Source organism: Nerophis lumbriciformis, linkage group LG12, assembly GCF_033978685.3.
Source record: "Nerophis lumbriciformis linkage group LG12, RoL_Nlum_v2.1, whole genome shotgun sequence".
Taxonomy (NCBI): Eukaryota; Metazoa; Chordata; class Actinopteri; order Syngnathiformes; family Syngnathidae; genus Nerophis; species Nerophis lumbriciformis.
Window position 1 is genome coordinate 47,551,396 of NC_084559.2, and position 14,187 is coordinate 47,565,582.

The 14,187-nt window shown below is 37.8% G+C and overlaps 1 protein-coding gene across 3 annotated transcripts in view; it reads left to right on the plus strand.

Moving 5' to 3' along the window:
• Positions 1-14,187, plus strand: part of edil3a (EGF-like repeats and discoidin I-like domains 3a) — a 315,932-nt gene that overhangs the window by 206,369 nt on the left and 95,376 nt on the right. For all 3 annotated transcript variants that reach the window (XM_061986658.2, XM_061986659.2, XM_061986660.2), the window contains 3 exons: positions 6,985-7,140; positions 12,846-12,990; positions 13,083-13,267. In XM_061986658.2, the coding sequence (XP_061842642.1) occupies positions 6,985-7,140; positions 12,846-12,990; positions 13,083-13,267 (486 nt within the window). The remainder of the gene's footprint in view (positions 1-6,984; positions 7,141-12,845; positions 12,991-13,082; positions 13,268-14,187) is intronic.

A 14,187-nucleotide genomic window follows, 5' to 3' on the forward strand; every position in this document is an offset into this window, starting at 1 on the left:
TGTTACCATGTGGACAAGCAAAACACTGTTTTGTTGACAATGACGTTGCCATGCCGTCATGTGACCATAACAAAAAAGCGAAGAATGTACACAACAGCTGGTAAAAACAACAACAATGAACAACAAAGATGTGTTTGTGCTATTAGGACTATGGCAACAAAACCTCATCAAACTCGTGCAGCCGTGACACGTACACGATTAATAAAAAAAAAAATGCACATCATTCTCTTAAATACCACCTCATTGTCAAGCTGTAATGACCACCAGAAGAACCAGTGCATCGCACTCAACATTATATGCTGTTTAGAAAGTAGTGATGTGCGATACCACTGACTTTCTTTCAGATCCGATACCAAGTAAAATTCAGGATGGTATCAGCGATGCCGATCCGATACCGATTCTTTGTGCAAATATACCTAAAGTGTCTGCTAAAATTCAAAAAGTTGTGTATTTTGAAATAAAAAATATTGATCCAAAAACAACAGTAAAAATGTTAGAAGAAACAGCAAAAAATCGTAATGCAATGAAAAAAAGCTGAACATTTTAAACTAATTAATAATATACTTTGCCACCTATAACACAAAGTTTTGTTTTAATATATATATATATATATATATATATATATATATATATATATATATATATATATATATATATATATGTATATATATATATATATATATATATATATGTATGTATTTATGTATGTACAGTGCAAGCAAAACACACCTTCTCCTCATTCAATTAATTGTCTTTATTTTCATGACTATTTACATTGTAGATTGTCACTGAATGCATCAAAACTATGAAAGAACACATGTGGAGTTATGTACTTAACAACAAAAGGGGAAATAACTTAAAACATGTTTTATATTCTAGTTTCTTCAACATCAATCAATCAATCAATCTTTATTTATATAGCCCTAAATCACAAGTGTCTCAAAGGGCTGCACAAGCCACAACGACATCCTCGGTACAAAGCCCACATACGGGCAAGGAAAAACTCACCCCAGTGGGACGTCGATGTGAATGACTATGAGAAACCTTGGAGAGGACCGCATATGTGGGTAACCCCCCCCCTCTAGGGGAGACCGAAAGCAATGGATGTCGAGTGGGTCTGACATAATATTGTGAGAGTCCAGTCCATAGTGGATCCAACATAATAGTAAGAGTCCAGTCCATAGTGGGGCCAGCAGGACACCATCCCGAGCGGAGACGGGTCAGCAGCGTAGAGATGTTCCCAGCCGATGCACAGGCGAGCGGTCCACCCCGGGTCCCGACTCTGGACAGCCAGCACTTCATCCATGGCCACCGGACCTGTGCCCCCCCTCCTCAAGGAAAAGGGGAGCAGGGGAGAAAAGAAAAGAAACGGCAGATCAACTGGTCTAACAGGGGGGCTATTTAAAGGCTAGAGTATACAAATGAGTTTTAAGATGGGACTTAAATGCTTCTACTGAGGTAGCATCTCTAATTGTTACCGGGAGGGCATTCCATAGTACTGGAGCCCCAATAGAAAACGCTCTATAGCCCGCAGACTTTTTTTGGGCTCTGGGAATCACTAATAAGCCGGAGTTCTTTGAACGCAGATTTCTTGCCGGGACATATGGTACAATGCAATCGACAAGATAGGACGGAGCTAGACCGTGTAGTATTTTATACGTAAGTAGTAAAACCTTAAAGTCACTTCTTAAGTGCACAGGAAGCCAGTGCAGGTGAGCCAGTATAGGCGTAATATGATCAAACTTTCTTGTTCTTGTCAAAAGTCTAGCAGCCGCATTTTGTACCAACTGTAATTTTTTAATGCTAGACATAGGGAGACCCGAAAATAATACGTTACAGTAGTCGAGACGAGACGTAACGAACGCATGAATAATGATCTCAGCGTCGCTAGTGGATAAAATAGAACGAATTTTAGCGATATTACGGAGATGAAAGAAGGCCGTTTTAGTAACACTCTTAATGTGTGACTCAAAGGAGAGAGTTGGGTGGAAGATAATACCCAGATTCTTTACTGATTCGCCTTGTGTAATTGTTTGGTTGTCAAATGTTAAGGTGGTATTATTAAATAAATGTCGGTGTTTAGCAGGACCGATAATCAGCATTTCCGTTTTCTTGGCGTTGAGTTGCAAGAAGTTAGCGGACATCCATTGTTTAATTTCATTAAGACACGCCTCCAGCTGACTACAATCCGGCGTGTTGGTCAGCTTTAGGGGCATGTAGAGTTGGGTGTCATCAGCATAACAATGAAAGCTAACACCGTATTTGCGTATGATGTCGCCTAGCGGCAGCATGTAAATACCAAAGAGTGCAGGGCCAAGAACCGAACCCTGAGGAACTCCGCACGTTACCTTAACATAGTCCGAGGTCACATTATTATGGGAGACGCATTGCATCCTGTCAGTAAGATAAGAGTTAAACCACGACAAAGCTAAGTCTGACATACCAATACGTGTTTTGATACGCTCTAATAAAATATTATGATGGACGGTATGGAAAGCAGCGCTAAGATCAAGAAGCAGCAACATAGATGACGCATCAGAATCCATCGTTAGCAGTAGATCATTAGTCATTTTTGCGAGGGCTGTCTCCGTAGAGTGATTTGCCCTGAAACCGGATTGAAAAGGTTCACAGAGATTGTTAGACACTAAGTGTTCATTTAGCTGCTGTGCGACAATTTTTTCGAGGATTTTCGAAATAAAGGGAAGGTGGGACACCGGTCGGTAGTTTACCATGAGGTCAGGATCAAGGTTAGGTCTTTTGAGCAGAGGATGAACATAGCCACCCTTTGCTCTGATTACTGCTTTGCACACTCTTGGCATTCTCTCGATGAGCTTCAAGCACACCTGCGAAGTGAAAACCATTTCAGGTGACTACTAAGCTCAAAAAATATAATCAAATGTTAGTTAATTGGTTATATAAAAAATAAAATAATACCAACTCATGGATTCATTTGAAAAGTGACAACGACCATAGTAAACACTGTTTAAAGACTAGCTGAACATTTTTATTTTTGCATAGGCAGAATTTCCGACACACTCGGTTATGCAGTCATCACAATATTATTATTATTATTATTATTATTAATATTATTAATATTATGTTTATTATTATTATTATGTTTATTATTTTCTTACATGAGGGAAAAACAACAGTAAAAACTGATACCATATCTGTTTTTAACATTTTCAAAAAATAAAACAAATATCAATTTGGGCCCCACATACACTGATTTTTCAGTATGCGGCCCTTGATGGTAAAAGTTTTGGCACCCCTGAACTGAAGTAACAAATGTGTCAATATTTTGATTTGAGTATCGATATTCGAGCATAAAGATGTGTTAGTGGCATTATCGATACCTCAGCATTGATCCGCACATCACTAGTGGAAAGCTTATTTCAAGCAGGATTTTTTGAGAAACATATTGACTAAGGCAATGATTTTCATGATTATGTAAAAACTTTTTTTGTAATTGTTTTACCCAATATATAAAACCCATAAATAACAATTGTGCTGCAGGTACTCCAGGAAATTGGGGCTTTTTCCCATCCTGTAACAAGCAGACGTATTTTAGGGAAATTGCCATAGTGACCGTTTTCCCTCCAATTGGGTCATGCAAGTCTTTTAAGCAAAGTCTTAGCAGGATCTTTCTAAAGATGTCTCGATCAAACAAATATATGCATCACCATTAGTACTGAAGTGTCAGAGGTGTGTTTCTGAGTGCTCATTAAAAATGTGAATGATCACCCCAATTACCTCGGCAGTGGCCTTTTAGTTACAAGGCGTCTAATTAGTGAAAGAAGTATCCCTCTCTGTGGAGGGAAGAAATCCCCTGAATGGGAAAGAGTGGGTCACTGCAGCACTGAAGCAATAAGTAGTGTCCTTATGTATAATTAATTCTAAAACCTTGGTTGAAGCTGCAAGAAAAGGTGTGCTCTTGAATGATCTTCTATTGACCAGGCATCTCACCACCATGAAGAAGGACATTATTCTTAGGCTGTATTAAATGGAACGTCAAAACATGCATGTCATACTGTAGAAACTGTTTCCACCTTTTGCCTCAGTTAAGGCTTCTTCTTTTATAAAAGGGACATTTGAGTACTAGAGTAGGAAGGAGTTTCAAATGGCCCCATTCGTTGTAGTTTACCTGAGACATGAGACGTGACAAATTGGGAGGGGTCCACTGTTTACTTTAGCTGTCAGATACCAGGGATGTCAAACTTTTTCATGTAATAATAATAACAAATAATAATGGATTGGATTTATATAGCGCTTTTCTAGACACTCAAAGCGCTTCACAGAGAAGTGAGAACCCATCATTCATTCACACCTGGTGGCCACATCCCACACATTTAGGGCCACATGGCAGTTATGGCTGCCATCAGAGGGCCGCTTGTAACAGCAAATAATGTATGAATTTGCCCTTTGGATTTCATTATTAATTATATCAATTGTTTTAAGTAGACTGTCCATTTTACAGTAAAAACGTTGCATTTACTCAATTTTACTGTAATATATATATATATATATATATATATATATATATATATATATATATATATATATATATATATATATATATATATATATAATTATTATTATTATTATTATTTATTTTTTTCTTTACAACATTTTACAATAAATGGAAAAACAGTACCACTGTTTTTAGGGGAGTTTTCTACAACAAAAGCTGGCAGCTTAGTTGCCAGAATTTGTTTGTTAAATTTACAATGGTTTTTACAACATTATATTGTTAATGGAAAAACGGTACAAGTTATTTTGTTATTCGGGCAACTTAGCTGCCAGTTTTTCTACCGTGAGAACAAATGTACCGTCTGTCCATTTACAGTAATACACCGTTAAAAACAACAACCGTAGATTTTACAGTCAAAAACTGGCAGCTCAGTCAACAGAATTTGAACGCAAAAAACAGTAGTAGTTTTTTTTTTTTCAATTTACAGTAATATGCTGTAAAGAACAACGTAAAATGTATTGTATTTTTTATTAATTTGATGGGTAGTTTGCTGTTAAGTTAAGTTAAGTTTTATTTAGACAAAAACATTTTTGGAAAGTGTGATAATATACTGTAATATTTGTTGCAGTAATGGATACTACTAAAGTTTAAACTGCAGGCAATTTCAAGCAGTACATATATTTTTTTCTGTCAAAATGAAAAACATCAATTACATTCAGTGAGAAAATATTAAGTACTTTGTTGACACATATCATTTCCAGGTGTTTGCGGGCCAGATACAATTATGTTGCGGGCCAGATCTGGCCCCCGGGCCTTGAGTTTGACACCATGCTGTCGCCTGTTGACCATTTTGAAATGTGTTTTGTGTCAATTACAACTTTGACCACCGTGTCAGTTGCTGTGGAGAGTGGCAATTTCCGTCTGAATTGCAAAAAGTTCTCACCCAAGATCCACCCAGGAATGAGGTCATATGAATACCTTCCTACTGTAGGATACCAGTGGTTGTATTGTGAAAGGACAATCCACAATACACAAGATCTAAATCTGCTGGATGTGGGTCCTCCAACGTAGGTCATCACTTGCTTACTGTCAGTGCCTTGTCCTCCAAATAAATGATACCTTAGTTTTTAAAGCTGATTTTCTCTGAAAGTCATAGTTGGGTTTGAGTGCAACTGCAGTTTAGCTGGTTTGCCCCTTTCATGTAAGTAAAAATGAACCTGATCTTAGGGCTCTAAAGATAAACGCTAATAATGATAACCGAGGTAAAACTCCCAACGGTTCGTATCACCGTTTAAAATGATTGAAAAACCGTGATTGATAATCGCACTTTGATAACTCACAGACTGACTGACGCCAGCTCGCAGGCTTCAATGCTAACAAGAAAACAAGAGACATTAACATCATACCCCAATTTAAACTTAGGTCAACATATTACTATCAGAGCAACTAAGATATTTCATTGTACACATTGAACCTACAAGTTGTGCTCTTTCGGAACAGAGTGATCATTCTAAACTCAAAAGAATACGAGACAAATCAATCAATCAAAGATTATTTATATAGCCCTAAATCACTAGTGTCTCAAAGGGCTGCACAAGCCACAACGACATCCTCGGCTCTAATTCCACATCAGGGCAAGAAAAAACTCATCCCAATGGGATTACAATGAGAAACCTTTGGAGGGGATGTGGACACTGCGACACAAGGGAAACATAAGGGTTAGGGTTAGGGTTACTAATAAGAAATAATTCTTAGGTTATTGAGGGAAGACTCTTAGTTAATGGCTTACTGGTTGTATAATAAGGCCATGCAGAATAAGGCATTAATAAGCACTTATTAAGAGCCAATAATGAATGGTGATAATGTGTTCCCCATACTAAAGTGTTACCCATATTTTTATACTGTCTGTAGTTCGTCAATCTAAAATGTTGTATTACGAGGCGTTTGTAAATCAAGGTTTCACCTTATCTATGTTTCCATTTGACTCCTGAGGCATCTAGTCAAAAAAGCCCAAATGAATTTCATGAAATTCACATTTTGTCATCTTTCAGCTGGCTCGATTGCACTTCATATTACAAACGTGGCCACATGTGATGTATTTTGTAGGAAACAACACTTAAAATAATGATGAAATGAAATGATATAAAATGAAGCTACAATATAAGTCTAATGATGAGTGTGATTGTGTATGATGCTCTGCCCTGTTTGCACAAAGCGAGATGTATTGAGGCATTCATTACTTTCTCTCTTTAACCCTCTTCTTCCTCCAATGTGATTTACATGGGCACCATATTGACAGCCTACACAGGCATGGCAGATTGGATCTGGAATGCGAGGATCGATTAAACGCTCCATCTGATCACAGACATTCTGAAAAAGACGGATGGGTCTGCCAGGAGAGATTTGCGGGGCTGAATTGATTCCCATGTTTCGCATCAGCTCATAGTCCCTATGAATCCTGTCATTTCTGGCATTTGCATGATTTTTGTTTTCCTTCTTGCTAATTTCCACAGATTAACCTGCAGAGGCGAATGAGGGTCACGGGGCTTATTACCCAGGGTGCCAAGAGAATCGGCAGCTCGGAGTATGTTAAGTCATACAAGGTCGCTTACAGTGACGACGGGAAGACATGGAGAACGTACAAAGTCAAGGGCAAAGACGGGGACATGGTAAGGAGCACACAAAATACAGTTGGAACAACTATGACTAGGGCTGTACGGCATACCGATGTTAGTATAGTACCGCGATACTAATGAGTAATTTTCAGTACTCTGAAACGTACCGGTACCGCACCCCGGCGTCATGTCATGACATTGCTGGTTTTACGAGCAGAGGAGCATGTTCGGCAGCACACAATCATGGAGTACTTACAAGCAGACACAGTGTGTAGACAGAAAAGGGAGAACGGACGCATTTTGGCTTAAAAACTAAAGATAAAGGTGAAGTTATAACACTGAAACGCCCTCAGGAAGAGGTGCTTTAAGACATGGCTAGCTAGCTGGCAGCGAACATCTATCCGCAGACGGCAGTGTTTTAGCTACCTCTAAATCACTAATCCTCGCCTCCATGGCGACAAATAAAGTATGTTTCTTACAAGTATCATCCCTGCAGGACGAGCAATAGCTAAACATGCTTCACTACACACATAGGAGGATACAATAGCTCACCGGCGTCACCGCTAACAAAAGCTAGCGCGCCTGAATGTAAACAAATGCCATGGGTGGATCTACACCTGACATCCACTGTAATGATACCAAGTACAATAGCCTATTTAATAATCATTTTGACAAAATAATAGAATGATAAATGACACAATATGTTACTGCATATGTCAGCAGACTAATTAGGAGCCTTTGTTTGCTTACTTACTACTAAAAGACAAGTTGTCTTGTATGTTCACTATTTTATTTAAGGACAAACTTGTAATAAGAAATATGTTTAATGTACTCTAAGATCTGTTGTTAAAATAAAGCCAATAATGCATTTTTATAGGGATGTCCGATCATTTTTGCCGATATCCGATATTCCGATATTGTCCAACTCTTTAATTACCGATACCGATATCAACCGATATATACAGTCGTAGAATTAACACATTATTATGCCTAATTTGGTAACCAGTTATGGTGAAGATAAAGTACTTTAAAAAAATAAAAAATAAAATAAGATATATAAATTAAAAACATTTTCTTGAATAAACAAGAAAGTAAAACAATATAAAAACAGTTACATAGAAACTAGTAATTAATGAAATTGAGTAAAATGAAGTGTTAAAGGTTAGTACTATTAGTGGAGCAGCAGCACGCACAATCATGTGTGCTTACGGACTGTATCCCTTGCAGACTGTATTGATACATATTGATATATAATGTAGGAACCACAATATTAATAACAGAAAGAAACAACCCTTTTGTGTGAATGAGTGTGAATAGGGGAGGAAGGTTTTTGGGGTTGGTGCACTAATTGTAAGTGTATCTTTTTTTTTAATATTGATTTAATTAAAAAAAATTTAAAAAACGATACCGATAATAAAAAAAAACATACCGATCATTTCCGATATTAAATTTTAATGCATTTATCCGATAATTTATTATTTAGAAAAGTATCAAAATACAATTTGGCACCTGTACCGGTACCAAAATATTGGTATTGGGACAACCCTAAAAGGGACGTATCAAGGCAAACTGTACCATGTTCCAAGGTTTTGCTACCTCGAAAAAATAAGTATATTTGGTGGAATTGGTCCATATGAGCGCGTTCAAAAGACAAGAGATTTGAGTAAAGTGCCATCTTTAGCAAAGCCAAACTTGTCTATATCTCCTCAACGGAGTCAGTTTTTATACCGAATTTCAGAATGAAAATTATGTTAAGGCTCATTATCCTGCGTTCAAATTGTGCATACTATACGACTTTAATCTGATTATTACTTTTAAAACCTTCACTGAGCTACTTCTCCAATAATTATACTCATTCATTTTTGTTCTACCCTAATAGTGCTATTCGGTAACAGTAGACGAGAAAGTCAGACACAAATACAAATAGACAGTGTAGATATTGAAAGAGTAAAGGAAAACACATGTTTTGGGTGTAATAATAGATGATCAAATAAACTGGAAATCTCATGTAAAAAATATACAACATTTCAATAATGAATAAAGCAAAATATGTTCTGGACCAAAAATCACTTCTGTCACGTGGTGATGCGGGGTTTTGTTCTCCCAGGAAGCAAAGGACGAATCCGGACAGGACTTACAGGTGACGACATGATTTAATAGAAAAATAACACAAAACAGAAAACAAACCGACAGGATGAGGTGCCGAACGCACTGGAAGCTAAGGCTAACACTTAGCACAGACTATGGAACTTAGCTGAGTCTAGGAAACAAGAAGGAACTTACGTGGCAGTCGCGTGATGCAAAAACAAAGAAAGCAGAACGAGTGATGAACAAAGGTGGGCTTAAATAGCGTCTCTGATGAGCAACAGGTGCGCGTGCAAGGCAGGTGAAAATCAAGTAACCATGGTGACGAAACAAACTCACAGGTGCACAAGTAATAACAAAAGGAGTCCAAAACTAACAGAAAACACAAAAACATGATCCGGACCACGGATCATGACAACTTCATATTCTCTACTGCATACTAGTGTTACCATATCTGAGTTATTGTGCAGAAATATGGGGAAATACCTACAAATGTGCGCTTCATTCATTAACCGTGTTACAAAAAAGATCAGTTAGAGTCTAAGGTGTCAAAGTCATTTTAGCTCAGTGGCCGCATGGAGAAAAATATGTGCACACGCGGCATTAAAATCACGGCATTAAATCTAAAAAATAAAGACAACTTCAGATTGTTTTCTTTGTCTTACTTTGACCAAAAATAGAACAAAGACATTCTGAAAATATTACAGTACAAATATAGAAAAAAATACCAGCAGCAGTAAAGTTTAGATCCATGAAGGAAAGAAGAAAGTGAATGAATGTTTATAACTGAATACATTTACACATGCATAAAAAATGTGTTTTCTTTTGTATTTTTTTTTTTATGAATTAAGTAACGTTTATGACAACCTTTTTCCAAAACACAATATAGAATGTGAGATACAACAGGATAATGCATACATTTATCATTTGTTTTCAAAACGGTTACAATAAAGTGGGATCCCAAAAATGTACTGTGGGACCCCATTTTTATGACTTGATGGGGTCCCTGGGACCCACATTTGAAAATTCCTAGCGCCAACACTGATGGAGTATTGGTGCGTGCAAAACAGCAGCAGGCGGCTGTGGCCTGCGGGCCGGTTCTAATACTAATCAAATATCATCCCGGGGGCCATAGATCATTCATTAGCGGGCCGCATCTGGCCCGCGGGCCTTGACTTTGACACATTGGACTTAGACTGATACATAATGTTGGATATAGAGAACATACAAACACTTTATTTATTGAATCATAAATGTTGAAATTCAATGATTTGGTGCATTTGCAAACAGCTAAAAGTATGTGCAAAGCAAACTATAACCTGCTACCCAATAATGTACAGCAATTCTTATCAGCGACAGAAGATAAATACAATCTTAGAGAAAAATGTAACCTAAAACATTTGTATGTACGGACAACACTAAAGACTTTTAGCATATGAGTATGGTATGATTAAGTAAAGAAGTGAAACAATGTACTAACATGATCCAGTTTAAGAAACTGTTCAAACTAAAAGTGTTTACAAAGTACAAAGAAGAATAATACTGGTAAAAGGAGATTATTCATCTCATTAAAAGTGACCTACTTTGTTATGAAGAAAACGGTTGTATTAACACTACACAGATGTGTAATGTTTGAAATGTGGGGAGTGAACACGCGTGTAAGTAATTGGAATGAAGTGGAAAAGGGGTAGGATTAAATAAGCACTGCTTCTTCCTACTCCTTTTTGGACATCTTGTAAAGAAAATGTAAAAATGTGATTATTCACTTTGAAACTATGTATGTTCAAATAAAACCAATCTAAATCTGAATCTGAACCCAAGACTAAAAGTACTGTATATTCCAAAATTCCAGGCTATAAGCCGCTGCTTTCTTTCCTACGTTTTGAATCCCGCGGCTTATAACGGTGCAGCTAATTTATGGATTTTTCTTTGCTGACGGCAATAATGCAATAGTTTAAAAAAAACAAAAAATTAAGCAAACACACTGATAAGGTGTATTAAATGTTTGGCGCCATATTTTAGACGAGTTTGCGCACTCCAGGTGCTGCAGTGTCCTTCAATTGAGTCATTTCACCCAAAAGTAGAAGTGCTGTTCAATCTTCTAGCCGTCCATAGCGTTTTTACTTGTATGGATTCTTCATTCATCACTCTAAACAATGTTTGTAAGTTTTACAACATAACTAAAACTGTATATACATACTAAATTGTCCCATGTGTGATGTCTATACGTGCTTTTGTAATGCCTCGTTAACATTAACTAATATGCTAACACGTTTACGAGTGTCTGTGCTAGTATTAATAACTGAATTATTTTTGTATTGTTTCAGTGTCACAAATTCCTGATAAATTCACCCAAGACGTCATCATGCAGTTATTGAGTCTGTTTAGCTGATTGGAGAGCTAACTTCCGCAGCTAGTGTGTCCATGACGATGACTTCTGTTTTGTTTTATCAGTGGTTTTACTGCCGTGTTACAGGCACTGTTTAGAAAAAGTGAAGGTACTGTATGGAAAAAAACATTCACAAACTATTTCTATGTAAATAACTCATTTCACAATGCATACTACATATTTGTGGCTTATAGTTCGGTGCGGCTAATCTATAAATAAATATTCTTTCCCCTAAAATTTAGTGGGTGCGGTTTGTATAGCGGTGCGCTTTATAGTCCAGAATATATGGTCAACAAACAACCTAATTTGTTTCCAAAGTAATGTACATTGTTTGTAGCCCTGCAGCTTGCCAGGCTAACGCTAACAGCCTACTCAATGGCGCGTGTGGAACAGAATAAAACATGCTTTTATTCAAACACCCCAGTGTGAAAAGGCCGTGAACACACCAACACGTGGCAGGTGATGGCGTTAAAAGTTATGTTTGATCGTCTCACGGCTGCCATCCAGGCTATTCACTGTCTCTTTAATAGCTCACTAACCCAAATTCCTTGGCTTTGCTTTCACAATAGAAATGATTAAAATCTTACCCAATTTTTATTTTTTTTCCTTAAGCAATCATGACGATTGCGTCAGTTAACGAGCCCGCATGTTTTGAACTTGTTAAAGAAAAGAACAATGTTGTTGTGTGTCAACTATTCAGAGGCCAGCAAGACCCACCATGCATCGCGTTTACTACATCATACTTTCAGGCCCTTTATTTTGCAATTAGGTAAGTTAATTATTATTCATAAGACGAGTACCCAACTTGTATCGTTTACATTTTAACCATTACTGGTACCAAATCCATGAAAATGGGTAAAAACAAGGTTTTTCGACTACAAATCGCCATTAAAAAAATAAAATTGGGTCTTTACAGGACCCTAATCCAGGTAGATGTTTTATAAATGAAAGGGTGTAATAAATGTAGGATTTCAGACTACATCAGTCTCTCAGTAAGTGAGTGTTTAGAGTATCCGTAGCCATTTGAATGAAACATTTCAGAAGGTATAGTCATATAATCGGAGCGCTAATTTAAAACACACCACTGTCTTTATGAATTACGGTCTCAAATTGTGCGAGAAATTGTCTATTTTCGCTCATTGACCTTGAACGACGGCAATTTGCTGATTGTTGAGTAGACACCAGAGACATGGAGCCAGATAGACTGCCACATTATGCTCAAAAACAAATCTGTTCCAGTGCCTTCCTCACCTCCCATCTGCTGTTATTTCATCCCCTGCAACAGATTTTCAGAGGAAACGTCGATAACAACGCTCCGTCAGCCAACTCCTTCACCCCTCCCGTCGAAGCCCAGTATGTGCGCATTTATCCCCAAGTGTGCAGAAGGCACTGTACCTTACGTATGGAACTGCTCGGATGCGAGCTCACAGGTGAGTGAGCGGTTAGCAGAGCACCAGCTCACCTTTGGTGCGACAAAGAAAAATGTCACCGTGCGAAAATATATCAATGTTTTTGTCTTCAGGTTGCTCTGAGCCATTAGGCATGAAGTCGGGCCATGTCCAGGACTACCAGGTCACAGCCTCTTCCATCTTTAGGACGCTCAACATGGACATGTTCACCTGGGAGCCTGGGAAAGCCCGCTTGGACAAGCAGGGGAAGGTGAACGCTTGGACAGCAGGACGCAGTGACCAATCACAGTGGCTCCAGGTAAGATATGCCCTTTAGTACTAGTTTACAGATCTATACATTTTACTGTCATTAAATTAACTAAATGCCCTTAGTTTTATCATTTCTCTCTCCTCATGGTCATGTGTTGCCAGTTTTCTGTTTTGCTGTACTATTTGACATGTGCCATGGGTTTTGACTGTGGATTATTTTGGAGTCTTTCTATTCTTTAATAAAAGGTGATGGTTATAGAAATCGGTACCTTTCACATTTGAACCGATAATGTGGCAATTTGCCTGTACTAAACGGTACTTATTTCCGGTACTTTTGTGTGTGTTTATATTAGGGTTGTCGCGATACCAATATTTTGGTACCGGTACCGGTACCAATTGTCAGGACTTGATCAAAAATAGGACTCAGATGCAGAGTGGAGAACAAACCGGCAGGCTTTTATTTTGAATGTTACTTTTTCACCTCTGGAGTCAGGGCAATACAACAATGGCTATATCTGACAGCTAGCCGAAAAAGTTCCACAACAAGGGAACTACCGAAAATCACTCCGAAGAAGGAAACAAAAAATATCAATCGCGAACTATACTTAGCGCAGAATACAACTACCGGTATATCATTTATCAATTACAAAAAATGTTCCAAAAGGAGGGGTAAACAATGGCTATAAAACTTCTACACTGTTTCTGATCTTGAAAATTAGTTAACAAAAATGTACTCCAAAAATTAAGGAAAAGCAGGAACTGTAAGAATAAACTGAAACTCACCAATTCGACTGCAAAACGTTATAACAAAAAATTCACTCTGCTGAGGAAGAGGAAAGGAAACTCAAAATACCAACAAGGGAATTCAGGATCAGGATACTCAAAGCAAGACAAGACAAGGGTTGGGCATGAGGCTAGAGATGTACGAGACAACGAGACATTCTGGCACAGAACAATGGGAGGCGTGGG